Source organism: Pteronotus mesoamericanus, unplaced genomic scaffold, assembly GCF_021234165.1.
Source record: "Pteronotus mesoamericanus isolate MK-2021 breed Mesoamerican mustached bat unplaced genomic scaffold, CSHL_Meso_final scaffold_408, whole genome shotgun sequence".
Lineage (NCBI taxonomy): Eukaryota > Metazoa > Chordata > Mammalia > Chiroptera > Mormoopidae > Pteronotus > Pteronotus mesoamericanus.
The window spans coordinates 5,621,509-5,648,906 of NW_026555315.1; the positions used below are offsets into that span (position 1 = coordinate 5,621,509).

A 27,398-nucleotide genomic window follows, 5' to 3' on the forward strand; every position below is an offset into this window, starting at 1 on the left:
AACAAACCTCCTCCTATCTGCATTAACTAGGCCAAAGTTCCATTAAGGCACTGCCATATTTTAATCTCTTATCAATCTGCACCCATGGAAAGAAATAAACTACAAGCAGCCTAGTAATAGTAAAAAGTACAATAGATTAATTCTAGTGTTTCAAATAAGAAAGATATTGTTATAATATTGATACAGGCCAGCTACATTTGAGGCCAAAAACAATTATTTCCCAGTGTTGGCGCCAGTAGTCCCCACCTTTCCAGATGAGTCCCACACTACCTAACCATCCAGTAGGAGAGCTACCAGAGCCAGCACGGTAGCCTAAGTTACTAATCATGTGTACCAAAGAGCCAGGTAAAACATAATAAACTATATATAAAATAAACTGTCAGGTATCCATGAAGCCCAAAGGTGTGCTCACAAAATGATGTCCTATTTCTAAAATGAAAGAGTGGCAGCAGGAAGTACTGAAGGGATTCTGGGAGTGAAATGTTTTGTCTTGTTACATTTATACCCTCTGATAAATTAGAAATGGACCTGGGTCCTCTAAAACCTGTGCCTTTATTTTGTTCATTAAAATTGTTCAAAACATCTAAGAATTATAATATTATATTTTATGTAAACTTCAATAGCATACTAAGGAAAAACTGTTTCTTCTACTCACAACACTTCTGACACTAAATGTGTGCGGGTTTCCCCACGCCAATCCCCTCTCCAGCTCTCCAGATATCATCTGGGTGTCCCACATTTCAGCTGTGATGTTAACGACCTGGAGTTAGTGCAGACCCCACAGATTAAGGGCTCAGTCCCACAAGACTACCACCCACTTCCAACGACAATTGAAAGTCCCCATGTTACTCATACTTCTATCCAACTTGGCTACGAATCAGGTTCCCATGACCCTTCCCTCATGTTGGATAACTGGCTACAACAGCTCATTGAACTCAGGGTAGCACTAACCTTGTGTTTATCAGTTTACTGTAGGGGATATGATAAAGGGTGAGATGAAAGGCCAGATGAAGAGGCACAGCAGAGGGGGTCCGGAAACATCCTGAGCACAGGAGCGTCCGTCCCTAGGACGGTGGAGCACGCCACCCTCCTGGCACGGGATGTGCTCCCCAGCCTGGAGCTCCCTCAGTACTATAGTTAGGAGTTTTTATGGAGGTGTCATCACGTAGGCACGACTCATTAGTAGCTCAGTCTTCAGTCCCTCTCCTTTCCCAGGAGGAAGGCTGAGAGTTCTACCCCTCCAGCCGTAATTTGGTTCCTCTGCCAACCAGCCCCACTGGAAGCTATCTAGGGGTCCATCTAGAGTCACCTCATTAGCATACAAAAGACACTCACTGATTCCAGAGATTCCAGGGTCTTAGAAGCCTTTATGTCAGGAATTGAGAACTAGACCAAATATTACAATAAAAAGTGTGGTAATAGCACCTATCAACCCCAACTGTAACAGTGAAATGCTCCTTCTCCCTGATGGCCTACAGGCTATCAGCTCCTGTTACAGATATTGCTAATTAACTACAGAAACTCTGCTTGAGGCTTGAGTAGCCCCCTAGTCCACAACGAAGCACAAGGTAATGACTACTTTTTAAAGATTCACAGGAGCCTCCATAACTGGACTCAGATCAGCAGGGGGTCAACAGACCAACTGGAAACAAAGGGATTGAGAAATTTCATATTCTTCCTCGGACCCGTTTCGATGCCTACCTGTCTACAGCGGCTTCCACCTTTGCCTTGCCCCTCCTCCCTTCCCTTAATTATAAAAGATGCAGGAATCCATTCTCTTAAGATGGATTTGAGAATTAGTTCTCCCATCTCCTTGAGCTAGACCTTCTTGATCAGTAAACCTTTCCTTACTCCAAAGCTCCAATCTATCGAACATTGGCTTCTCTTTTGAAGCATCGGGCACAGAAAATATGTACCTTATTATATCATAACATCACATATACAATAAAGGGTGGGGCGTTAGAACTCTTAGGGGAAAATATTTTCATTATTATTCCTTGATTGTAAAAATAGTTCTCATGGCCCTGGAACAGTGTGGCTCAGTTGGTTGGGCGTCACCACAAAATGCAAAAGGTCACTGGCTCAATTCCCCGTCAGGGCACATGCCTCGGTTGTGGGCCAGCCCCAGTCGGGGCCTATGCAAGAGGCAACCAACTGATCGATGTTTCTCACATTGATGCTTCCCTCCCTCTCTCTCTTCCTCCCTTCCTCTCTCTCTAAAATTAAATATGTACGATCTTAAAAAAAAAAGTCTTATGTTCTTTATACCTTCATGAAATATTTTTGAGACTACTAAGACCAACAGATATAAACTGCATTTATTGTGTAAAAATTCAGAATGGCTCAGGCTATATAAAGGTGGTTGGATGTAAGATGTGCCAAATCTCAGCTTCTAGAAGAGTTGATTTGGAACTCAGTCACCCTTTAAGAGAAGACATACCAGCCCGCATGATTTCATCAACCAGGAGAATGTTTGCAGCAATCACTGTGCTGAAGAAAAAGATGACAGGGTGAGTAAAACCTACCCGTTCACTCCTATCTTTTCCCCATAGCAGATTCAGATACCACAGCTTCTTGTTTTTCAGTGACGTTGCTGTGAGATTTTATGAGACAGAGCTATTATACATACAAACAGCACCCTGGTATTATCATTTCAATTCTTTCACTGATAAAGTGGAAGCCTGATTGCATTTTCCAGCAAAACTGGCCTCATTTTTGCACATCATTCAACTTTTTCCCCACTATGCATGTGGTACTATTTCAATAAAGTCCTTTCTTTCCATTCCCCCTCAAATAAACAGTAAGAGCAACATTTCCTATAACTTACACTGCTAGAACTAAAATGTTAAAGGGACTATAAAAAGACAGAAGTCAGTCTTAATAGCTGAATACCATGACTTTCAATAGACTTACAATATTTCCACTCTAGGGTGGCAAAAATAATGGAAAAAATGTAATGTATCAATTATGTCCCCAGAAGTCTTTCTCTTTTATTAATACAAACTTACCAAGAGTGAAGAAGTTGTTTTTTCACGCAATAATTATCCCAAACTCCTGCATCTGCTGCTACCATTGGCTCACCTGCAAAGTAAACACAAACTATTTTAATACTACAGTGTTGATATATTGTTAATATTTGTTGTATATCCTAACAATAGTTAATACAATTAACTATAGTTAATACACCAAAACTACTATTGTTACGGTCACCACTGACCTCCATTTTGTCAAATCCAGGGGTCGATTCTCAGGCCTCCTCTGTCAGCAGCACTTAACACAATGGATCACACTTCCCAGACTGTTCTTCCTTCCCCTGTCTCCCTGGACAGCACGCTGGCCTGGCTCCTTTCCTGTCTGTTTTGCAGGTCCTTCCCCTTCTTCCCTGAGCTCCCACTGCAGGAGCGCCTAAGGGCTCAGCCCTGGGCCGTTCCCTCTACACTCACTCCAGGTGATTTCCTCCAGTTTCCTGGAATTAAACCACGTACACCCTCATGACTGTCAAGTTTATACCTCCAACCCAGACCTCTTTCTTGAGCTCCAGACTCATACATCCAACTGTCTGTTTTACTTGGAAGTCTGCAGATACTGCACGCTTCATCCGCCAAAGCTCAGTGCTGATCACCGCCCCCCAATAAAACCTGCTTGCCCACAGTCTTCTCCAATGGCAATCCTAACCTTCCAGTTGTTCGGTTAACTCCTCTCCACAGAGTAGCTGGTGATTCTTTTAAATATAGTTAGTCCATGTCACACCTCTGCTCAAAATTGCTCCCTTTTCTACTGCAATAAAAGCCACAGTCCTCCCCTGGCTGGTGTGGCTCAGTGGACTGAGCGCCAGCCTGAGAACCAAAGGGTTGCCAGTCTGATTCCCTCTCAGGGCACATGCCTGGGTTGCAGGCCAGGTCCCCAAAGTTGGGGGCGTACAAGAGGCAACCACACATTGATGTTTCTCTCCCTTTCTTTCTCCCTCCTTTCCCCTCTCTCTATAAATAAATAAATAAAGTATTTTCTTAAAAAAAAAAAAAAGCCCAAGTCCTTAGACTGGCCCATATGCCTGTATAACCTGAGCTACTACTGCCTCCCTCACCTCCTTCTTCCTCCTCAGAATTATCAGATGGTGACTTCCCACTGGGTCCTTCCCTCTCCCTAGCATCTTCCCCAAGTGCCCCACATAGCTAACTTCCTCGCCTCTTTTTTTCCAATAGGCATATTCATAATGAGGCCTGCCCTGACCGTCTTTAAATTGAAGCCCTCCTCCCCACCCTCCTGAGCTAGCATTCACAATCACCCTTAGACTGTTATTTTATTTTTCATAGAATGTATTACTTTTAAAAATGCTGAAAATAACTTATTTACTTAGATTATTTTTTATTGTCTATCCTTCCCCACTACAACATAAGCTCACAAGGGCAGTGATTTTTGTCTGTTTTGTTCTGTGTGAATCCTAAGAATCAAATAACAAGCACTGAATGACTATTTAAATAAATGAATACTTCAAAAAGTTCAAAAGTAAACTAAAAGGCACCCAAATTTTAAATATTAAAATCCAAAATCCCTACCCACTTACTGTAAATTCTAGGTCACTACAGTATAACCTTTTTATTAAGCAGCTAATTTTTCTTCACTTTCTTACCTGTATTCAAATTGATGCCAACAGGTTGCATTGATTCTAAATGCTCAGCCTGAATTTTTACTAGTGTTTCCTGCAGGTCATAACCAGAATTCTGAGCAAGAACCTTTAGAAATAAAAATAATAATAAGCACATGTGTAGAATACCTTCACATATATTTGAATATCAAATATAAAAAAGTAAGACACTGCTCTTAGTCTTGTAAAAACACATTCATAATATACTAACATCTTCTTTTGAATAATTTCATTCTTAATCTAAAATTATTATTTTGTATACCTAGCATTTTTTATACTTACTTAAACATTTTCCCTGTGTACATCACACTAAATTCTGAGGACATTAGAGTTCCCCCACCCCCACCCCATTAATTTAATTTCCCTCCTTGCAAAAGATTTTAAAAACGAAAGACATGAAAGGAAGTAGAATGGCATTCTTGTTTCCTCTAGTCCCTCTGGCCACACATCTCCCGGTTTTTCTCCGGGCACTTGGCAAAAGGACACCTACATATGTGCAGCAGCATTGACATGGGGGGTCGCGGCCTGCGGCGACAGGGACGGAGATGCCTGCCCTCCAAACCAGCTGCATCTGCAAGTGGTCCTGAGCCAAAAGCTGATGCGTGAAAAGGTGTGACCGATGCATACTAGGTTTACCAGTTTGTGTCAACTCTAAGATCATTACTCACTGACTCTGCTGCTTTGAGCAAAGAAAAAAATAATTTCTGAATTACAAAGATTCTATAAATTATGAATAGTTTTAAAGTAATTATCAAAGAGAATTCACTAACATTGCTAGTAATGTTTTAATTCATGGTTAATAGCATATTTGAAACAGTTTTCTATGCTTCTAAGTGGTTCACCACCAGATTAAGGCAAAGGAAAAGAAATGGTAGTTCTCTGTCCTTCTGATACATGAAAAAAATCTGGTTTCTCTACTTTTCTAGGAATTATAATGACAATGGGATGCAAACTAGTATTTAGGAGTGTTAAACAGCCTAAGTTCTCACTTTGCACAATTTAAAGTGATAATAATACTCTGGATACCACCAACAAAATAAAAGTATACACTAAAATCTAATTAAATCTTAAATTCTAAACTTTTAATGATAATTCATTAATCAAGAAGCATTTTTAAAGAAAATTGTTGGAGTTATTGCAACTTTTGGAATTCAGAGAATAAAACAAGGTGGGTAACTTGGCTGTTTCATTAAACTCCTACAAGGATTCTGAGCTGTTATTCCAAAAGTTTCCCTGTTTTAGCTGTAAAATACCTTAGACAAAACTACATGAGGAAATGCAAATATCTGCCTTCTATTTTCTTAACTCTTAGGCAATATGAGCCATTTATAATTAAACACCTTATGTCTAACCAGCTGTTTGGGGGCCATTCAGATAGCTGTACCTTAGGAATAATGAGTAGGGCATCAGCAAACGCTTGGACCCCAAGACGAGCTCTTCCTTTTATGCTGTGCTTGTACGTAGTAAGAGCTTCAGCTATTGCCACTTCAACTGCACCCGCTCCTGGAACCACACAACCTATGGGAGGGAAAAAATGATGGGCAGAGCAAGCCGTACAGAAAAACGAGAGAAAAATGCAATGAGCTATTCAAGTGTGTTTTATTATCTTGCAACGCGCTATTCAAGTGTGTTTTATTATCTTGTCTACATCTAAAATATATTTAAATTATACAGAAGTAAAATAAGTTGCACAGCTCAGTGATTACTCAGATGTCTTATGATGCATCCTGAAGTTATACAGCACTAAATAATTAAGCATGATACAGACAACTGGCTACACATAGCTTATTTCATTGTTTATCCTCTGGCAAATACAAGTAGACATTTCTTCTACCTTCACCATACTCCTTTATGACTACACTTAAAATGTAGTTACTTATAACTTACAGTGGCAGGAAACTAAATGTAATATCTAATTTTAGGGGGACAAGATAATTAGGCCACAGTTTTTGGTAGGCAATTCTTGGGACTCAGTGAGTATTTGTTCGCTGTAGGGCAGCAGAACTCAAACTGCTGTGTGGGGAGGAGGGGGAAACTAGCTGTTCTTATTATTCTAAGGCAAAAGCTCTGGTTAAACCCACTTTCATATCAGCATAGGACATTATACCTATTCATATGGTTTTATAAAGTTCATGACCCTTCTTTTCACAAAAACTTGCTTTGAAATCACCCATCTTTAAAACAAAACACACACATACACATAAATCTCTCCTTTTATCCTACACCATTTTTAATCCCCTTTCTCTGCTCAAAAGAGTTGTCTATCCAACAGCGATTACATCCTCACCTACCACTGACACTATTTAAAAGTTCCTTATTAAGTACTAAGCACACAAAAAATATTTTTATGTATAAGGTATAAAGAATACCCGTACAAATGCACATGCCCATCTACCTACTACCCAGCTTAAGAGATAGAGCATTACCCTTAACTTTGAAAACTTACTTCTCCCATTCTCCTGTGAAAATGCAACATATCAAAATTTGTGGGATGCTACTAAAGCAGTGCCTAAAGAGCAATTTATATCACTAAACATCTATATTAGAAAATAAAAAGTGTCTCAAACCAATGACCTCAGCTTCTACCTTAATAAACTATAAAAAGAAGGGCAAATTAAACCTAATGTAAGAAGAAGAAAACAGTAAAGATCAGAGTGGAAATCAATGAAATAAAAATGACCAATGTCAGAAATGAAAAAGGTAATATCACTACAGATTCTACAGATATTATAAGAATAATAAGGGAATATTATGGGCAACTTTATGCCATTAAACTTGAAAACCTAGATCAGGGATTGGCAAAATTTCTATATGTTAACAACAATCAGATTGAAATTTTATAAATACCCTGTATGACAGAATCAAAAAACATGGCATAGACTAAATCTGGAAGGAAAAAAAAAGGATGTCTAAGGCTCATATACTAAAAATTATAAAATACTACTGAAATAGACTTAAGAAGGCCCAAATAAATACAGATATACAATGACTCAGTATTAGGGATTTTTTGTTAAGATTTTATTTATTTATTTTTATTTTTAAAAGATTTTATTTATTTATTTTAGAGAGAGGGGAAGGAAGGGAAAAAGAGAGGGACAGAAACATCAATGTGTGGCTGCCTCTCATGAGGCAATTGAACAGGGGCCCTTTGGTTCACAGGCCATCACTCAATACACTGAGCCACACCAGCCAGGGCTATTTATTTAGAATAAAGAACTCAGAAAAAAACCCACACAAATATGGACATCTAATTTTCAACAAAGACCCAAAGACAAGTCAGTGGGTGAAAGGACAGTCTTTTTAACAAATGGCACCCTTGCCGGCCTGTGAACCGAAAGGCTGCTGGCTCATTCCCAGTCAAGGCACATGCCAGGGTTGAGGGCCAGGTTCCCATTTGAGGGTGTGGGAGAGGCAACTGATCCATGTTTCTCTGGCACATCAATGTTTCTCTTCCCTTGTTTTCTCCCTCCCTTCCCCTCTAAAAAAAAAAAAGAAAAAATCTTTAAAAATACATTTTTAAAAAAATGCAGCTGGAACAATTTGATACCTATGCAAAACAATGAGCTTAGATTCATAATTTGCACCATTTACAAAAGTTAACTTTAAATAGGTCATAGACCTAAATATAAAACCTAAGACTCTAACACTTCTAAAAGAAAACATAGAAGCAAATCTCTGTATACCCTGGTCTAGGTAAAGATTTCTTAGCTACTGCACCAAAAACATAATCCATTAAAGAAAAACAACTGATAAATTAGACTTCATCAAAATTAAGAATTTGTCTTTGAAAGATACTGCTAAGAGAAAAAACAGAACAAGTCACAGAGGAGAAGATATTTGCAGATCATGTATCTGAAAAAGGATTTGTATCCAGAATTTAAAAAAAGAACTCTCAAATTCAACAACAGGAACACAACATAATTTTTTAAAAGGGCAAAAATTTGAACAGAAAACTCACCAAAGGTATGTGGATAGCAAATAAGCACCTGAAAAGATGCTTAACATTAATGATTGTTAGAAAAATGCTAATTGAAATCATAGTTGGGTTTTTTTAAATTTTAGAATGACTAAAATTAAAATGACTGACTACAAATGAGGATGCTAAAATACTCATACACTGCTGGTGGTAATGTAAGATGGTACTTGGGAACCAGGCTGGCAGTTTCTAAAAAATCAAGCATATGCCTTCCATAGCCACTGCATTCCTGGGCATCTACTCAAGAGAAATGAGAGCATATGTCCATACAAAGACCTATACACAAATGTTCATAGTAGCTTTATATGTCATAGCCAAGAACTGTAAACAGCCAAATGTCCATCAACAGATGAATGCATTATTCTATTCACATGAAATTCTAGAAAATGCAAACTAATCTACAGTAACAGAAAGTAGACTGGTGGTTGCCTGAGGATAAGGCGACAAGGGGAAGAGCAGAGGGGAAGGATTACTGAGGAGCAATGAGGTAAATTTTTAGAATGACAGATATGTTCGTTATCTTCACTGAGGGGATAGTTTCATGGGTGTATACTTTAAATAACTGTAGTCCATTATATGTCAATTATACCTCAATAAAATTATTTATTAAAAGCTAAGTGTTTGAAGGCATTTTTAAAAATTAGTCAATTTATTTTTTGTGTATTCTAAATTCTAAGAATCAGATTGAACTACCAAAGGCTACATGCCTAAATCATGTATGTTGATCTTGTTGTAAAAATGCTCCTAGCTTTTATCGAAAATGACTACAAAAAAGAGGCAGTGACCCTTATAGAATGCCCATATTTTTTCAACATAGGAACTGATGTGTTTTCTCCTTTTTCATAATGAAACCTATATAACTGATTGTATCTTTTTTATGTTCTGGCAGCTTAAATATTTATAGTGACAATTATGTTTGCTCTACATTATTTATATTCCATTTTCCTAGGTTCTAATTTTCCATTTCACCTTTCATTTTACCATTATTTCATGTCTATGTTTTTATTTATCAGATAAATCTGGTCTATTGTTTATAAAGTTTATTACCCTAATTTTTTGAGATATAATTCGCATATGATAAAATTCAGCCTTTAAAGTTATACTTCTCAGTAATTTTTAGTATATTCCCATGGTTGTGCAACCATCACCCATATCTAATCACTAAACACTAAAAAAAAAACAAACACCTGTGCCAATTAGCAGTCATTCCCTATTTCCTTCTTCCCCAGCCGCTGGCAACCACTAATCTACTTTTCTCTGTATTGCTTTGCCTCTCCTGGATATTTCATATGAATGGAATCATATAACATATAGCCTTTTGTGTCTAGATTCTTAGCATAATGTTTTCAAAGTCATCATGTTGTACCATATATCAATATTTACTCCTTTCTGCAGTTGAATAATGCTCCATTGTATGGACACACCACATTTTGTTTATCCACTCATTAGCTAATGGATATTTGGGTTGATTCCACTTTTTGGTTATTATGAATAGTGCTGCTGTGAACATTTGTGTTCAAGTTTTTTATGTGGACATATGTTTTCAACTCTCTTATGTATACCTGAGAGTTGATTTGCTGGGCAATACAGTAACTCTATGTTTAACTTTTTGAGGAACTGCCTGTTTTCCAACAGTTCCGACCAGCAACTATATACAGGGTCCGGCAGAAGTAACACCTGCTTGAGTGTGGCTGGTAGCATAATAATATGGGCGCAATAATTTATAGTTTTAATTTGAACATTTCACCTAAAATGTCATATGGTGTGCTTGAGTGTGATATTGTTATGTTACAGAATTACATGCTTATGATTTTGTAATAAAAAAAGAGGTGGTGTTTGTGCCAGATCCCATGTATCAGGATTCCAACATTTATTTATTATTGCCCAGCTCTTTGACAATAGCCATCCTAACATGAAGTGGTATCTCTTTATGGTTTTGATTTTAATTTCCCTAACGACTAATGATAATGATAATGATATCTTTTCATGTGCTTATTATTCTATTTTAAACATATGTGTTTTTATTGAATTATCTATCCTAACTCCTTTCAGAAGGAAACTAATTATAAATTAACAATAAATAATAAATGCTAACATTCTTTCCCAATTTTTTTTTTAATTTTTTCAATTATAGTTTACATTCAGTATTATTTTATATTAGCATACTGGTTAGACAATCATATATTTTACACTGCACCTAGGGTAATGGACTGAGTTCTAAGCAGTCAAAGCTTTTTCATGATATTAAAAATAAAAATTGATACAATAGCATTAAATTGAGAGCTTTTTCATTTCATAAACAAGAAGACACTTAAAAAAGCAGCATACTATTAAGAATATCCCAAAGGGGAAAACTTTCACAATCCAAACTATAAATTGTCCAAAGTGAAATGAGAAAACAGTTATCATTAATATCTTTTAAAATAGTACATACCATGAGAGATTTATTACCACTTTAAAAATAAGAAAGGTTCACATCAATCACAAAAAAGAACTTACCGTCTTCAATGGCATTTTTGAGCGCCCGAAGTCCATCCCTTACAGCGTCCTTGATCTGTGCGAGAGTGTGCCTATTTGGGCCCTTAATCAGCAAGGTGACAGAGCGAGGGTTAACACAGTCCTCAATAAAAGTGAATTTTTCTTCACCCTAAAGGGTAATACAAGAATATATAATTTTAATATGTAATATCATTATACAGTCAAGACCTTTACTTTATAAAATTAGAATCCAATCTTCATGTGAATTTTACTTGTCAAGCATAAAATGCATGTTAAAAGCAGTTAAGTTATATTTGAACTCTTAACAAACATTTAGGTAAATACACTGTAAAATCTATCCTGTGGATTATTCAGACCTCAAAATGTAAAACCTAAATTAAAAGGTTTAGTAATAAAAAACAGTTTCTGTTCACTTAATAACCACTGCCCCCAGAAATACTCACTAATGTATATTCATGTACAAGACCAGCATGTCCCAAGCAATCTACAGTAAGGTCTTCAAGAGAATTCACAGCTATTCCACCACAAGCAAGAGAGAGTCTGAAATTATATATATGTCAACATAGCTTTCGTTATGGAAAGCATAAATTTCTTAAAGGTGAAAGATGCCTAACATGAAAGACTTCATTGTCACTGTATTATATTGCTTTTAAAATCTGTTTTAAGAAGATGAAAACCTTCCTTGTATTTCAAGAAAGTTTTTAGGTAGGTTAATCTTGATTTTTAACAGCTCCATTATTTACTGAAATTAAATTAAAAACATAATTTGAAATTGATACACTACTATTTTGCTCAACAATGTTTATATATGAGCTAAAAGGAATGCACATGGGATAGTTTCCATTTAATCTGTTAATAAACTTAGGACACATAATTATCTGCAAGCTTACCTTTCCATATTTCTTCTTTTTGCCCTGCGAAGAGCTACTATACCATGTTTTGCAAGCATATCTAAGGAAAATGGATCAATTCCCTAAAATCAAATTAACACAAAAGTTACAAGCATGTTTTAAGCCAGTAGTTCTAAAACTTTTTGATCTCAGTACTGTTTCACACTCTTAAAAACTAAAAGCCCAAAGAGCTTTTGTTTATATGAGCTGTATCTATATTTATCATATTATAAATTAAAACTGAAGAATTTTTAAAATATGTATTAATCCACTTAATATATAAGAAACCTATTTATGTTAACATAAATAAAATTTTTAAATGAAAATTTACAATAGTTTCCTAAACAAACAAAAAATATAGTGAGAGTAGTGGCATTGTTTTACATTTTGAGAATCTTTTTAATGTCTGTCTTAATAGAAAACAGCTTGAGTCTTATACCTGCTTCTGCATCCAATTTGGTGAAATATGTTGTTTTGGCTAAAGTATAAGAAGAAAACTTGGTTTCACAGAAATATGTATTGGAAAATGGAGGAATATTTTAATAGCTTTTTCAGATATATGTAGATATTCTTCTTTGATATGAAAATTCAACAGAAGTTAGTTTCAATGTGGAATATGGAACCATATCTATAAACTTTCCATACTCTCTCACATTAAAATCCATTTGTCCATCTTGCACTTCGAGTTGATTATTTACTTGTGCATATTTTGTAAAATCATGCATTTTTTAAGGCATTTAGAAAATAATGATTCACTAAGTTAGGCAGAGCTTCCAAATATTGACACATTTCATGGTTATACAATATCAAAAATATCACCTTTGCTAATATCATCACTAATATTATCAGAAAAATATTTTAAATATTGGAAAGCTGTCAAACTCACAGTAGCAGATACAAGTTTTCCAAAATTCTAATTCTTGTTAGAAGGCTCAAATGTTATCATCGGCAACAAATACTATCAGTTGTTTTCCTTGAAGTGACAAGACTGTCGCATTCATTTTTGAGAAAAATCTACCAACTATCCATGTCGCAATATAGTTTGTCAGTCATTCTTTCAAGTAAAAATGGCATTGCATGAAAAAAGTGGCTAGATTAGTTTAAAACTCAATCACACCAGAGTTTTCCTTCAAGACCTATTTTGAAATGCTGCATGTGTTTTGTGCATACTTCATATTTTGTCACACAGAATTAAGGATCAAAATTTAATAAAATTAATAAGTGTTACTACTTCATTAAGACATTCTTAAATGAAGCTGCCTTTTTTTCTTTAAATGCCAGTGCGTGGTGGAGAGGCAGCAGAGAGAATGGCGGCTGCAGCGGATTTGGCGCTGCTGCTTTGGCTCGTGCTAAGGCACCAAGCAGTGCGCCTGCCACCACGTTTGCATCACCATCGCAAATGTCAACGCGACATGGAACGCATTGGTATTAGTATTACGAAAATAGTCTTCACCTCACAAACTCCCTGAAATGGTCTTAAGGACTCCTGGGGGTCCAAAGACCACACTTTGAAAAACAAAGAACACTTACAAATAGTTAAACTCTCAACTTTTATTCTCACCTTTTGATTGACGACAACAAATCCTCTGTTGGACTGTGCACAGACTTTGTCCTTCAGGTCTATTATTTTTTGTACTCTGTCATCAATAAATTTTCTTTCAGCTTTTACCAATGTCTCTTTTTCTTCTGCAGTCTTATAAAAGAAGCCAGAGCTAACCTCTCTAAAAGATTAATAAAAGCAAGCTAGTAAAGGCAGTGGGAGGAGGAGGAAAAGGTAGGAGTTTACACTAACCATTTGGGACGGAAGAAAAATTTAAAAACACTTTCAGAAAAAAGAATTTCAAAAGTTACAATGAGTAAATGACATACATACGTTTTTTCATATTCTAGCGATACATTGCAAGTAAGGATAAATGCATCTTCTACTCGCTTCTTCATTTCTGGATGACGGGCACCATGATCCAAAACTAATCCCCTTATCAACCTATTAAAAATATTTAATGTTTCTTTCTTTGAATATACACTCTAAAATTTGGTATAAAATTAGACTTATACTCTTTAAAGTTGTAACAGAACTGCCAGGGCACATACTGTTTCCTTGCACCAACTTTAATCCTAACACATAATTAGTAAAATTAGAAATGATAATCTACTCTAACACACTGTGACTGTTCAGTCTCAATGAAATCAACCTAGAATTAGCCTCTAAATTATGTGCTCAAACAAATGACACAGCTGATCAAGTAATAAAAGGGAGGTGCACAATGAGTTTCTTAGGAACATTTGTTCAAAATAATTATATGAAACAACTAAAATGTTAACCTCAATGTCCAACAATAAAGCATTGTTCAGCAAATAATGGCCCAACTTTTTCAGTCATGAAAACTATGTAATAACATGGGAAAATATTTATAGGGGTAGCTGATAAGCACACAATAGCAAACTGCATATAAAACATCATAATAAAAATTCTTTTTTAAAAAAAGGATTTTTCAAATTTATTTTTAGAGAGAGGGGAAGGGAGGAAGAGAGGGAGAGAAACATCAATGTGTGGCTGTCTCTCATGCACCCCCTACTGGGACCTGGTCTGCAACACAGGCATGTGCCCTGACTGGGAATCAGGCATGTGCCCTGACTGGGAATCAAACAGGCAACCTTTTGGTTCACAGGCCAGCACTCAGTCCACTGAGCCACACCAGCCAGGGCGATAATAACTATTCTTAAAAAAAAAAATAATAATAAGCACCCTGCCCTGGCCAGTTGGATAAGTTGTCTGGAGCGTTGTCCTGCACACCAAAAGGTCGCGAGTTCAATTCCCGGTCAGGGCACATATCCAGGCTGCAGGTTTGATCCCTGGTCAGGGCACATACAGGAGGCAACTGATCCATGTTTCTCCCTCTCATCAATGTCTCCCTCTTTTTTTTTCTTTCTCTCTCTCCCCTCCCCTCTCTCTCCAAAATCAATAAACATACCCTCAGGTGAGGATTTAAAAAAAAAATAGCACCATGGCATTGAAAAGAAAAAAAAAATGAAAGGAAGCTAAAAGAGTAGGGTTATGCTTAAGTGGTTAGGAATATAAAAATAGAGATAATGTTGGGGGGGGTCTTCTTTTCCTCTTTTCCAAATGTTCCTTCAAGAGTAAATATCTTTATAACTCTCTAAAATTCGTTTATGCCCAATTAGGAATGGCACTTCTACTTATGAATCCTTTATAACCAATATTTGTTATGCGTTAAAGACATAATTTGTAAACAGTTAAATGTAATCATAAGGAAGTTTTCAAAGTTTTAATCTAACTAGACTACTCTTAACTCTTAACATGAAGATATATTTTAGGAAGAAACAAACTACATATTCAATATTCTTCACTCTTTAAGCCTCCTTTACTATGCCCCACCCTTACTCTCAGCAAATGACCATGTTTCTTTAAGAAAAAATGAAATGCTGTCCCATCACTACCTCTACCAGTACACCTGCACTTGAACCTGAACCTCCTATGATTAAGAATGAACTGTCCATGCCCCTCTCTCAGGTTAATCCCCTCACTGGTCTGCTATATTCCATTTCCCCTCTCTGCTCCTGCGCTGTTCCCAATTCCCCCATATCAAGTCTTTCTGCCGACAGGAGTGTTCTCATCAGGATACAAACTTGCCGTAATAGTTTCCATCTTTAAAACAAAGGATTCTTTACCTTGGACCCCATTCTCATATTCCCTTCTAGATACTCCCCCATTTCTCTGCTCCCTTTTATAGCTAAACTCCTCTGAGTTGTGTACATTTGCATCCTCACTTCTTCCTAAACCATTCTCCCTTGAGCCCACCTTCCATCTGACATTCACGCCCACCCTCTTTACTAAATCAGCTTTCATTAAAGCTACCAAAAAAAAAAAAAAAAGTTTTCCAAATCTAATGGTTAATTCTCAGTTCACAACAATTTGCTCAAAATTTCAGCAGCATGTTACATAGTTGATTATCCTCCTTCTTGAAATACTTTTCTCTCTTAGTGTCTGGGGCACCTCTCTCTTGGCTTTCCTTCTATTATACAGACCGCCCCGTCTCAGTCTCCTTTGCTGAATGCTCCTTGTCTTTTCAGTCCTAAATATGGGTGTTTCCCAAAGTTCCCAGTCCATAAACTTCCTTTTTTCTCTGTCTATATTTACCTCCTAGATGATCTCATCAACTCTCATAGCTTTAAGTCGTCCATTCACTGATAACTTCCAAATGCGTATTTCCAGTCCAGACCACTATTCTGAACTCCAGACACATTTCTCCAACTCTCTACTCAACCTCTTCACCTAGAACTCTAATAGGCTTCCAAAGTATAACACTCCCCAAACTGAACCCTTGATTTATTTCCTCAAACCTGCTCCTGCCAGGCTCCTCCATCCCAAGAAATGGCACTTCTACTAAAAACCCAAGAGACATCCCTGACTCCTCTGTTTCTGTCACATTCTATGTCAAACCATCAAGAAATGCTCTTGCTCCTTCTATGTATACCCTGATCTAAACCATTTTCATTTCTCCCCTGTATCACAGCAGAGTCCTGACTGGTTTCCTGCCTCTGCCCTTGCACCTCCCCCACACTCCACGGTGTATTCTCTGCACAACCACCGCAGCGATCCTTCTGAAATATAAATCAAAAGCTTGTTGCCCTCAGCAACGGTACTATTGCTAATGTGGACTATTTCTACTACCGAAAACAGTACTGGGTTAAAAGCAAAAAAGGAAAAAAAAACCCTTTAAAATACTAGAAAGCTATAAGATGGGGAAGAGCTACAAAATAATTTTCTTTTCAAAACTGAAAAGAAAACAAGAACTCTTGGAGAACTGTGGGGTCTCATATCGTAAAGTCATTTGACAATTCAGGCAAATCTGAACTTTCGTTTCAATGACCGCGCAAAGAGAAGGGGACAGAAATTAAAGTTCAGAGTTCATCCAAGATAGAGTATAATAGAAGCCCCTCTCCACAATAAGTGCGGACCCCAGTGGGCTATAAACTCAGGGTATAAACCGAAAAGTGAACTAGAAGCCAGCAGCCCTCACATGGATTTGCAGTTAGAATGTACTACAACTGGATAGTCCCCAAAAGCCTCAAGCTGTGTATTTAATTTAAAGTAGTCTCTGGACTCCTTGCAGCAGCAAATTCAAATCCTCTGTTCAGCAAAGGACCTTCATCCTAGGTTGCAAATTATTCCTACAAATACTTTTTTCAAACACAATAAATGGCACATACAGAAACAAAGTATGATGAGTAAAAACCAACAAAATACAATAAACACCATAAATAGACAAGACAGACTTTAAATATTATCAGACATGAACTGTATGTTTAAAAAAATCAAATGTAAGTTTGAGGAGATATGCAAGGAATAGGAAACCATGAATAGTGATGTGGCAAATTTAAGAAAGAACCAAATAGAACTTCTATAAATAAGTAAAAATATACACACATATATTAAAAATAAAGTATTTCCTGATGAAATATGATATGTGGGTTGCCTTCCGAATAATCCAGGCCTGGGGCCGGGGCAGGGAAAAAGGAGTCCATAAGGGAAACAGGGTTGGCTACAGGCTGAAAACGGGTGAACGGCAGGTGCGGAGGAGTGCGCTATTCTATGCTCTTTGCTGTTCTCTATGTGTAGGATTTTCCATGACAGAAAATTTTAAATGAGTTAAGTCCCAAATCAACCAGCTGCCACACACTCTGAGGGCGTCCGCAGTCGGGCGATGCGAGGCGCACGGCCCTCTGAGCTCTCGGGCCTCATCGTCTCCATTTCCCCCCGGACTCTGCCCCAGGCACAGCGTGACAGTCCCGCACGTTTCTGCCTCAGGGCCTTTTCAACTATGATTCCCTCGGCCTAGAAGACCCTTCTTCCAGGTATCCGCAGGGCTAGCTCCCCTATTCAGAGATCTCCTTAGCTCTCTAGTGTCATGTCTCTTTAAATCACACACATGCTTACACACACAGTCACTCTAACTTCTTCATAGCACTTATTATCACTTATTTGTTCACTATCTCCAACTAGAAATGTAACTTTCTTGGAGAAAGAAATTCTGTTTTGTTTACTTTTCATTCCTAGCACCTAAAACAGTGACTGGCTCTGGTAAGTATCCAATTAACAAATGCTGAATGAATAACTAATGAAATCAATGAAAGAATATCTGAAGGTAACCAAATATTCTAGAATCTATGTATTGCCAAATTTTATGTAATTTACTTTGTATCTGTTTCTGATTTGTGCTTCATCTCCATGATTTCTACCATGAAGAGATCAATAGGATAACCCGGTCTTCTAACAGCCAAAACAGAATCCACCACAGCCTGAAAAAAAAAGTGAATGAGAACAGTAAATTACTTGGTTTACTAAAAAAAAAAAACCCACTGGCCCAAGTAATCTATCACCAGACTAAGCAGATAAAGAGCTTTAGGCTCCAAAAAGTGCCACTTGGTCATGGACACTGGTAATTACAGCCTCGGGGACTTCAGAGATCTTCAGGTCCAAACCCTTTAATATACAGATAAGAAAACGAATATAAGACTTTGAGAAGTTACGGTCTTAAAACAAGGTCTAAACAGCAGTAGCAGGACTAGATTTCAGGTCTCCAGAACTGCCAAGCCACTGCTCTTTCTACTATTTACCAACTCTGTCCAGACTTCTCTACCAAAGGACACCTCAAGAGAAAAGAAGATGTAACATAAGGGTACAGCTCAAATTTGCTGGCTATAACAATATGAAAATTTTAAGTCTTGTGTTTTATCATGAAAACTTTCTATGTCATACAATTAAATATACATGTATGGCTTAATGCGAAAATAATGCTTTTCCCCCAAAATCATAAAGTAAAAATTGACACTCCAGAAAGATGTGCCTCACTTATTCTCCCAAATATCCCCAGGAATATGCAATCTCAGAAGCATAGCACAGTACACCCTATTACTTAGCTCAGAAATAGCTACAGAAATATAAATGACTATAGAAATTAAGTGCTACAGTATAACCATCCTTAAAATATAAATAAAGCAAAAAAACTTAGAAAAGTTTACTTAATGTAACAGAATATTTGATTTTGGACCCTACTAGGGAATAACAACAAAAAATATTGGATAGAGAGAGAATGTGTTTCTGTAACTCCCAAAAAGAGTGGAGGCCCTGACCAGAGAGCAGGAAGATTCTGATCTACTTGATATGTGTGTCCAAAAGCAGAAAACACAACAGTCCTTATCCGGACTCTACTCAGTATGAAATTCTCCGATTTTAATCTGATTTCCCAACTAGGTTTTCCTATTGGTAAGGAGAACTAACCAGAAGCAACTCAGGTGTTCCAGTCCATTAGGTATTTATATTTCTCAAAGCAAATCAGCATGATAGCATTCTGATTTACATGTCAATGTCTTGTGAATTTGGTTATGAACTCATCACTCCTGATACATTAATATATTCAAATTTCAGAAACTACAAAGCTAAGAAACACTGATATTACCAAAGTATAGCCCCCTGATAAAAGGCTTCCCCAAATACCTACTCTTGTCCTTATATACAGTCTACGTTTAGAAGTAATCAAAACAAATGATGCATTTCCCAGGTGTGAGTATTATAAGGTCAGTCAGGCGTCACTGAAGTGTAAAGCACACTGCCAAAACAACTTCCCCGTGTGTCACCTCACATAGTGCATATGGACCTCTAGGGTTAAGAGACCAGTACATCACCCCCATGTGATACTTCTGAAAAAAATTATACCTACTGTTCTGACCAATCAAATCTAGTCAGTAAGCAAGCCTATTAATATTTGTTCATCTTCCATATTTTATATATTATTTTACGTTCAAAAGAACCACATGCAATAGTTGGTTATTTTATAGGAAAAAGAAAAATATCATGTGTCAGACTATATTCTTTCTGAATACATAAATTTAATCACATACCTCTGTTAACACATCAGCCAGTTTGGCATGAACTTTAGTTTGTAGAGATGTTCTAGCCACATCTAAAAGGATGTCTCTTTTCATCTCTTTTTTTATTTTAATTTCATCCAAAACTTCAAGTGCTTTTTTCTTTGCAGCTTCAAATCCTTCAGCTATTATTCTAGGGTGCAGGCCCTATTAGAACAACATAAAACTACACGTTATAAAGTTATGCAAAATAAAAGTACCTATCCTTTCCTATTAGTAGGTATGTCTAAAAAAAGTAATATTATTCACATCAATGTCACTAAATAGAAGTGTATGTATATAATTTGTAGAATTTTTTCATTGCTTCACATTTAAAACAATCTCAAACTTACAGAAAAATTCTAAGTCCAGTACAAAAAAAAAACTACGTAAGTTCTTTTTATTTCTGAAAATTGTGACATTGTTATCATGTGGTGCCCTTCAGAATGGGCACAAAAGAAGTCCTTTTCCTGCAGAGGAAAAGAATCATCACTGACTTGAAGAAAACTGGCAGACGGACATCACCTTCAATAAATGTTCAACGTTATCATCGCAGTAATAGAACCAAACCCGCTCCTTGTGATAGAATGCATTAAGAACACTACAGCACTTACATGGTATTCCTGCCAAAAGTTTATCACCTGAGTCTAATCTGAGGAAACAAACAAATCCAATTGGAGGGAATTTCTACAAAATAACTGGCCTGCTTTTTTAAAAATAACACTATCATGAAACACAGTGGCTCACCTTAAAGGAGACTAAAGAGACATGACAGCTGAATGCAAAGCATGGACCTGGATGTTCTTCTTCTATAAAGGACACTGTTGGAACTTGATAAAGGACACTGATGAAATTTGAATAAAATCTGTATCAATGTGTCAGTGTTAATATAAATTTCCTGTTTTTGATCACTATACTGAATTCTATAAGAGAATTCCCTGGTTTTAAGAAATCTACACTTAAATATTTAGATTGTCATATCTGCAACTTACTCTTTTTTAAAAGATAGTTTTATTTATTTATGTATTTATGAGAGAGAAAGAGAGAGAGAGAGAGAGAGAGAGAGACTGATTTGCTGTTCCACTTATTTATAAATACATTCATTGGTTGACTTGTGTATGTACCCTGACCAGGGATCAAACACGCAAGCTTGGCATATTGGGACGATGCTCTAACCAACTGGGCTATCCGGCCAAAACCTCTGCAACTTTTTCTTATAGCATTCAGAAAAAAATATGTCCATTACTACATGTTTAAACACACACATACACATTTATCTAAGAGAGAAAAATGTTATTCTTTGGAATATTCTTGCAACTTTTCTATAGGTCTGACATTATAACAAAATATTTTTTTGAAAAAACAGTATTGTTTCTTCTGAAAAGTAATACACAAACTTATTGAGGCTGGACCTAGGTCTGATTTATTGTCTCCATTCCTTTACATTAGTCGTATAACAGTATCTGAAAGTTGACATCTATTGAACATTTGTGTCAGGCACTAAAGAGCTTTACATGTATTATTACATGTAGTCCTCTCAACACCATGAAGTGGGACTTGCTATTATTATTCTTGTTTCACAGATGAGGAAATTGAGGCTTAAAGGGATAACGTCATTTGCCCTAGATCAGTAGGCAAATAAGAAGTGGAACCAGGATTTAAACCCACAGGCCTGCCTCCAGAGCCTGTTATTAACCATTTTCAAAACATGGCCCTGTCTAGGACATTCAATTCTTCACCCAGACTACTCCGAAAACTTCCAGTCTTGGCTCCCTTAAAGCTGTCCCCCAAACATTTAAAATGCTATTCTGACCACATCAGTCAGTGGTATGTTAATATGAATCGTGGTCTTGGTTAGTGTACTACATGCCTCCCATGATCTGGCTCCCACCTCCTTCTCCCGCCTAGTCCCTACTGTCCACACCACTTTGAACCCTCCCACACCGAACTTCCTGTAGCTCTACACACAGGCTGCGTCACCCCTCTCCTCTGCGCCCCGCTCACGCTCTTCCTTCTGCCCAGAACGCCATTCTCCTCGCCCCTCACTCTTTCACTGGCTCGCTCTTTCTCATCGGAAAGATTCAGCCCCCGCCTTGTCTCCTCCAGAAAGTGCCCCCTGACGACCTCAGACTAGCTTAGGGCACCCCTCCCTCGGTGTTTGTATTACATCCTACGTCCAGCTCGGTTGCTGTTCTGCCACACAGTTTCACAATTACGTCAGTGTCTGTCAGCACTGCCCCCTTCCCAGCCTCTTTCCTCCTAAGCCGGTCCTGATCTCGCTTGGGTGGGCCTCTTCCTCCAGTGCTACGGAAGAAGCCAGACCTACCCCTCGTTCCAGGGGTGGATTCTGATTAGATTAAGTCAGTTTCCGTAAAGATTGTTACTGGTTTGGGATGGCAAAAAAACAAAGTTCACCCAATCACATAAAGTAAGGACTTGTGTTTCACGGTTCGGCGAACGACATTCTCTTGCCCTCTCCTGCCGAGTGTTACGAAGGGAAGAAGGTAGCCTTGGTTTCCTCTGACAGTCTTACTACAGTCAGGATGAAAGTAAGTCTTATGATGAAATAGCATGGTAAATAGAAGAGCTAACAGAAGAAAGGACCTGGGTACTTAATAAATGACTCAATTTTTTAATCGTTTGGCCCTGGAAGGCTGCTTTATCTCACTATGTTTGTTATGGCAGATAATGTCTTTATTGTTTAAGTGACTTTTAGTCAAGTTTCTACTGCTAACAGCCAACTTACTGAAGTAAGTTGAAGGTACTAAATTAATAGACAATTCCCAATACTAAATGAAACACAAAGAAGTAATAATTTTAGCACTTTGACCAGGCTGTGTTTTGCTGAAATGCTCCTTGAAAGAGAGGAAAATTCAAATACTTAATTAGAGAACACAGATAAGTAATGCCAAGAAAAGAATACAGGTTGAACAGAGGCACAGAGGTAGAAATATCTGTAATGATTTCAGAGGCTAGTGAATGGAGGAGTCTGACTACAGCAGGGAGTTTATAAAGGGAAATATAACTAGAAAGGTAGGTAAATGCACAATGTGGAAAGCCTTCAATAATTTTTCTCCAAAAGCAAAGCCTCTTCAATAAATAGTGTTAGGAAAACTGGAAAGCCACATGCAAAAGAATGAAACTAGACTGCTACTTGACACCATACATAAAAATTAACTCAAAATGGATTAAACACTTAAATATAAGATTTGAAACAATAAAACATGTAGAAGAAAACATAGGTACTAAACTTATAGACCTTTGGCTCAGAGGCTTTTATGAACATGACCCCAAAGGCAAGGGAAGTAAAAGCAAAAATAAATAAATGGGACTAATCAAACTAAAAAGCTTCTGCTTGGGGAAAGAAACCATCAACAATACAAAAAGGCAACCAACCAAATGGGAGATGTTTGCAAACAATACCTCTGATAAGGGGCTAAAACCCAAAATATACAAAGAACTCATACCACTTAACAACAAAAAAAGCAAACAATCCAATTAAAAACGGGCAAAGAACCTGAACATTTTTCCCAAGAAGATATACAAATGGCTAACAGATACATGAAAAGATGCTCAGCTTTGTTAACTATAAGGGAATGCAAATCAAAACCACAATGAGATACTACCCAACACCTGTTGGGATGGCTATTATCAATAAGACAAGAAATAACAAGTGTTAGAAAAGATGTGATGAGAACACAAACTGGTATAGACACTACGGAAAACAATATGGAGGCTCCCCAAAATATTTAGAATAGATTTCCCACATGACCCAGCAATCTCCTTTCTGAGTATCTCCCCCGAAAATTTGAAAACATTTATTCTTAAAGATATATGTACCCCCATGTTCACTGCAGCATTATTCACAGTAGCCAAGACTTGAACACAACCCAGTGGTGATTGGATAAAGAAAGTGTGGCAGATATATACCAGGGGCTACTCCTTAGCCATAAGAAAGGATAAAATGCTGCCATTTGCAACATGGATGGACCTTGAGAGTATCATACTAAGCAAAATAAGTTAGATGAAAAAGGACAAGAACCATATGATTTCACTCATAATGTGGGATATAAAACAGAAAGCAACAAACAAAGCAAAACAAAAAAATTCACAGACATAGACAATAGAATGGTGGTTACCTGAGGGGGAAGGGGGAGAGGATGAAGAAGGTAAAAGTGGGGCCAAATATGTGTTGACAGGAAGCAGCCAGGCTTTGGGTGGTGAGCACACAGTGCGATAGATAGGTGATGTATTATAGAACTAACTGTACACTTGAAACATACAATGTCACCTCAATAAATTTAATTTTAAAAATAATAATTTTTTCCAATTATTTTTTTAAAACCATACTTTGTGAGGTTTTCTTTCTTAGGCCATTAGTCATGGGTACATGGCTAATTTTTTACCTTTTTAAATATCTTAAATTTTTCACTTTAAAAAGAGGTATATAATTCCAATAAAATACGTTGGTTTGGCAAAAAAAAGTTCATTATTATTTTCATTTATAACATCAAAAAAACACTTCCATAAACATTAACCTTTGCCCTCCAAAATTAAACCATTTTACTAGTGTAAAAAAAATCAACTTTCCATTCAAAATAAAGTACCACATAAATGTGAATTCTATGAAATTTTAATACCTCAGAAATGTAAAGATCAGCTTGTTTTAGTAACTCCCCAATAATGAGCACATTTGAAGTAGTACCATCTCCTGTAATGTCATCCTGGGCTGTTGCTACTTTTGCTATCAACGAAGCTGTTGGGTGTTGAATTTGCTGGAAAAGCAAGCAACTGATTTTAAAAGACAGAGAATAAAATAAAGAAATAGTCTGCCACAACAAGATTACCTGAGTCAACAGTAAAATTAAGAAATAAAATAAGCTTCATTCTACAAGTTCACATGTTTCATATTATCAACACTTAATGTCAAGACCAAAAGTTAACAGTTGAGAACTAATGAGATGTGAACATTTTATCTTTGCTTCAGAATGCAATGACATTTCCAAAATTAGATTAAATCCTTCAATCTTGAAGAGTTATATATTTACTAAAATTGCAAAGGATTTTTTACTTTTCCATGATTATGAAGAACATAATGCAGTGTCTTTAAAAGATGCAACTAACTTGGAAGTATCCCTAAGCTATTACTTGAACTGTACAAAGATTTGAAAACAGCCAAAAAACATTTTTTGAGGTTTAATCCAACAAGTGTATCTCATGGTTGCAATGTTTAGTTGTCAGCCTTGGTTTAAATATACACAAATTGCATAGTGTTCTAGATTAAGTCTTATCAAGGTTTATTCAAGGCAGCAGCAGCAGCTCACCATCTCATGAAGCAGCACATTGCCATCTTTGGTGAGTTTGATGTCACCTGCACCAGAAACTAGCCTGTTCAGGAAACAATGGTGTTATTAACTTCATATCGCAAGACTCAAGCAACACTCGCCGGGCTTGGGTTGTTATCCTTATCGTTACCTTACCATTATCCTTATCATACAGAGCTGGGCTAGGAAAACGTCCCCCGCACCATGGGGAGGTATCACACTGAGTACCATCATTTGCAGCCCACAGAATCACTTTCCCCCAGATGGATTGCTGTGGCAATTTCATTCCAAACAGAACGTTTACATGTTTAAGAATAAGAGTAGCTGGTAAGTGATGACAGAGGTTTGGTCAAGAAGAGTCCTTGGAAGTCTGCAAGCCCCCAGGTTGTGAATTTTTTCCTGCAGGTTTTTTTATTTTGTTGAAATAAAAATATGGTGTTACCATTCATTTGCTCAATTTAGTTCCTTTCTTCATCCCTCATATTTATTACATCATCAAATTCTGTCAATTCTACAAACCAAAAGCTGCTTCAAACCCCCTCCTCTCCATTCCCACTATCATCACCATCTGCAGTCTGGACTATTTAGCATCCAGATAGCTCTGAACTTGAATCTACCCTCCATTTATCTTTCTAAAACACAGTATGACTGAATCAGTTTCCTGATCAAAAATCCTTCAACGGTTTTCACGTCCTCCATCATTTTCAGGGTAAAATTCAAACTATTTAGCAATGACAGAGTTGATTGTTTCCAATATGGCTTATATCTATTTTTTTTTTAAAGATTTTATTTATTTACTTTTAGAGAGAGGGGAAAGGAGGGAAACATCAATGTGTGGTTGCCTCTCGCATGCCCCCTACTGGGAACCTGGTCCACAACCCAGGCGTGTGCCCTGACTGGGAACTGAACCTGTGACCCTTTGGTTCTCAGGCCGGCACTCAATCCACTGAGTCACACCAGCCAGGGCTGGCTTCTGTCTATTTAAATGTCTCATCTACCAAATGAAATCTTGTGGTTCCCTTAATACATTATGTTTGTTTTTATTTCTGTTGGATTAACACCAATTGGCTTTCTTGTTCTTGAAACTGCTCTATCTACAAGACCTTACTTCTTCAATGTGCACCCTAACTCACCTTTCAAGACCAGGATAAAAAATCAACTGTTACTTGAGTCTTTTCCTTCCCTGTCAATAATTAGTCCCTTTCCTCAGTATATTATTAGATGATTAAAAATATAAAGCAAGCCACATACTTCAAGATACATACTACCTATTACATAGTACATACTCGTACATCACATTCATTTCTAACAAAACTGAAATTTTATCTTGGTCATCTCTGTGTTCTCAGCACCCCAGTTAGTATATAATAAGCACCCTCTTTTATTGTTAATTTATTTTGCTCATTCCCCTGAGAATGTATCCCTCCTCTTACACCTTTCCGTCCTCACTAGTCTCTTTCCCTCACTCTCTCCTAAATAACGGTGCTAAATACATGCTGATAGGATGAACAGGTATGAAGAATCTTTAGGCACAGAGCATCCAGGTAACTTGCTAAGGCCTCGCAGCGAGAGCAGGAACTTGGATTTGAACCCACGCCGGCCAGGCTCCAAAGCCCGTGCCCTCTCCGCTACAACACACGCCCAAACAAAACCACAACGAAGGGCAGATAGGCAGTTAGTCTTAGAGGGCAGCGGCGTTAGATGGCTTACGTTTCATATGAAACACTACATGAACTTCGTAACTACATGTGAACCTTAACGAAAAGTGGGTGGGGCGGGATAGGGAATTAAAGCTTCTGCACTCGTGGGGCCTTTTCCTTGGGGAGGCTTTTCTCCTCCTCCTCCACCGGACTAGAGATGACCGCAGGGCAAGAATGAAAATGAGGGAAACCAGGCCACACGTGTGTTCACACGGCTCTTGACGGACCGTTTGCCTGCCCCCGGCGCCCTAACCGCCGCTCCAACCGCTGTCTCACATTTTCATGGTGCCTTTGGGACCCAAATTGGTCCGAAGCACATCCTGCAGCCCTCGGGCAGCGCAGATATTGACCGCCAACGCCGCCTGGGCTCGCGCCACCTCGGCCTTGGCGTTTATCGCCTTTATCGCGGCCATGGCAGGACAGTTGAAAGACCAC

General features: G+C 37.5%; 1 protein-coding gene across 2 annotated transcripts; it reads right to left on the minus strand.

The window, feature by feature from the left end:
• Positions 1-2,417: 2,417 nt before the first annotated feature.
• On the minus strand, positions 2,418-27,376 carry CCT6B (chaperonin containing TCP1 subunit 6B). Of its 2 annotated transcripts, XM_054593206.1 has the most exons (14): positions 27,240-27,376; positions 25,264-25,327; positions 24,580-24,714; positions 19,934-20,107; positions 18,228-18,331; positions 13,884-13,994; positions 13,572-13,731; positions 12,011-12,093; positions 11,564-11,660; positions 11,121-11,268; positions 6,030-6,163; positions 4,631-4,733; positions 3,009-3,081; positions 2,418-2,490 (listed from the first exon to the last, which is right to left on the minus strand). In XM_054593206.1, the coding sequence occupies exons 1-14, from the start codon at positions 27,374-27,376 to the stop codon at positions 2,418-2,420; spliced, it is 1,596 nt and encodes a 531-aa protein (XP_054449181.1). The 2 variants fall into 2 exon arrangements, with proteins under 2 accessions (XP_054449181.1, XP_054449182.1); XM_054593207.1 differs by lacking the exon at positions 24,580-24,714.
• Between the last annotated feature and the right edge of the window lie 22 nt (positions 27,377-27,398).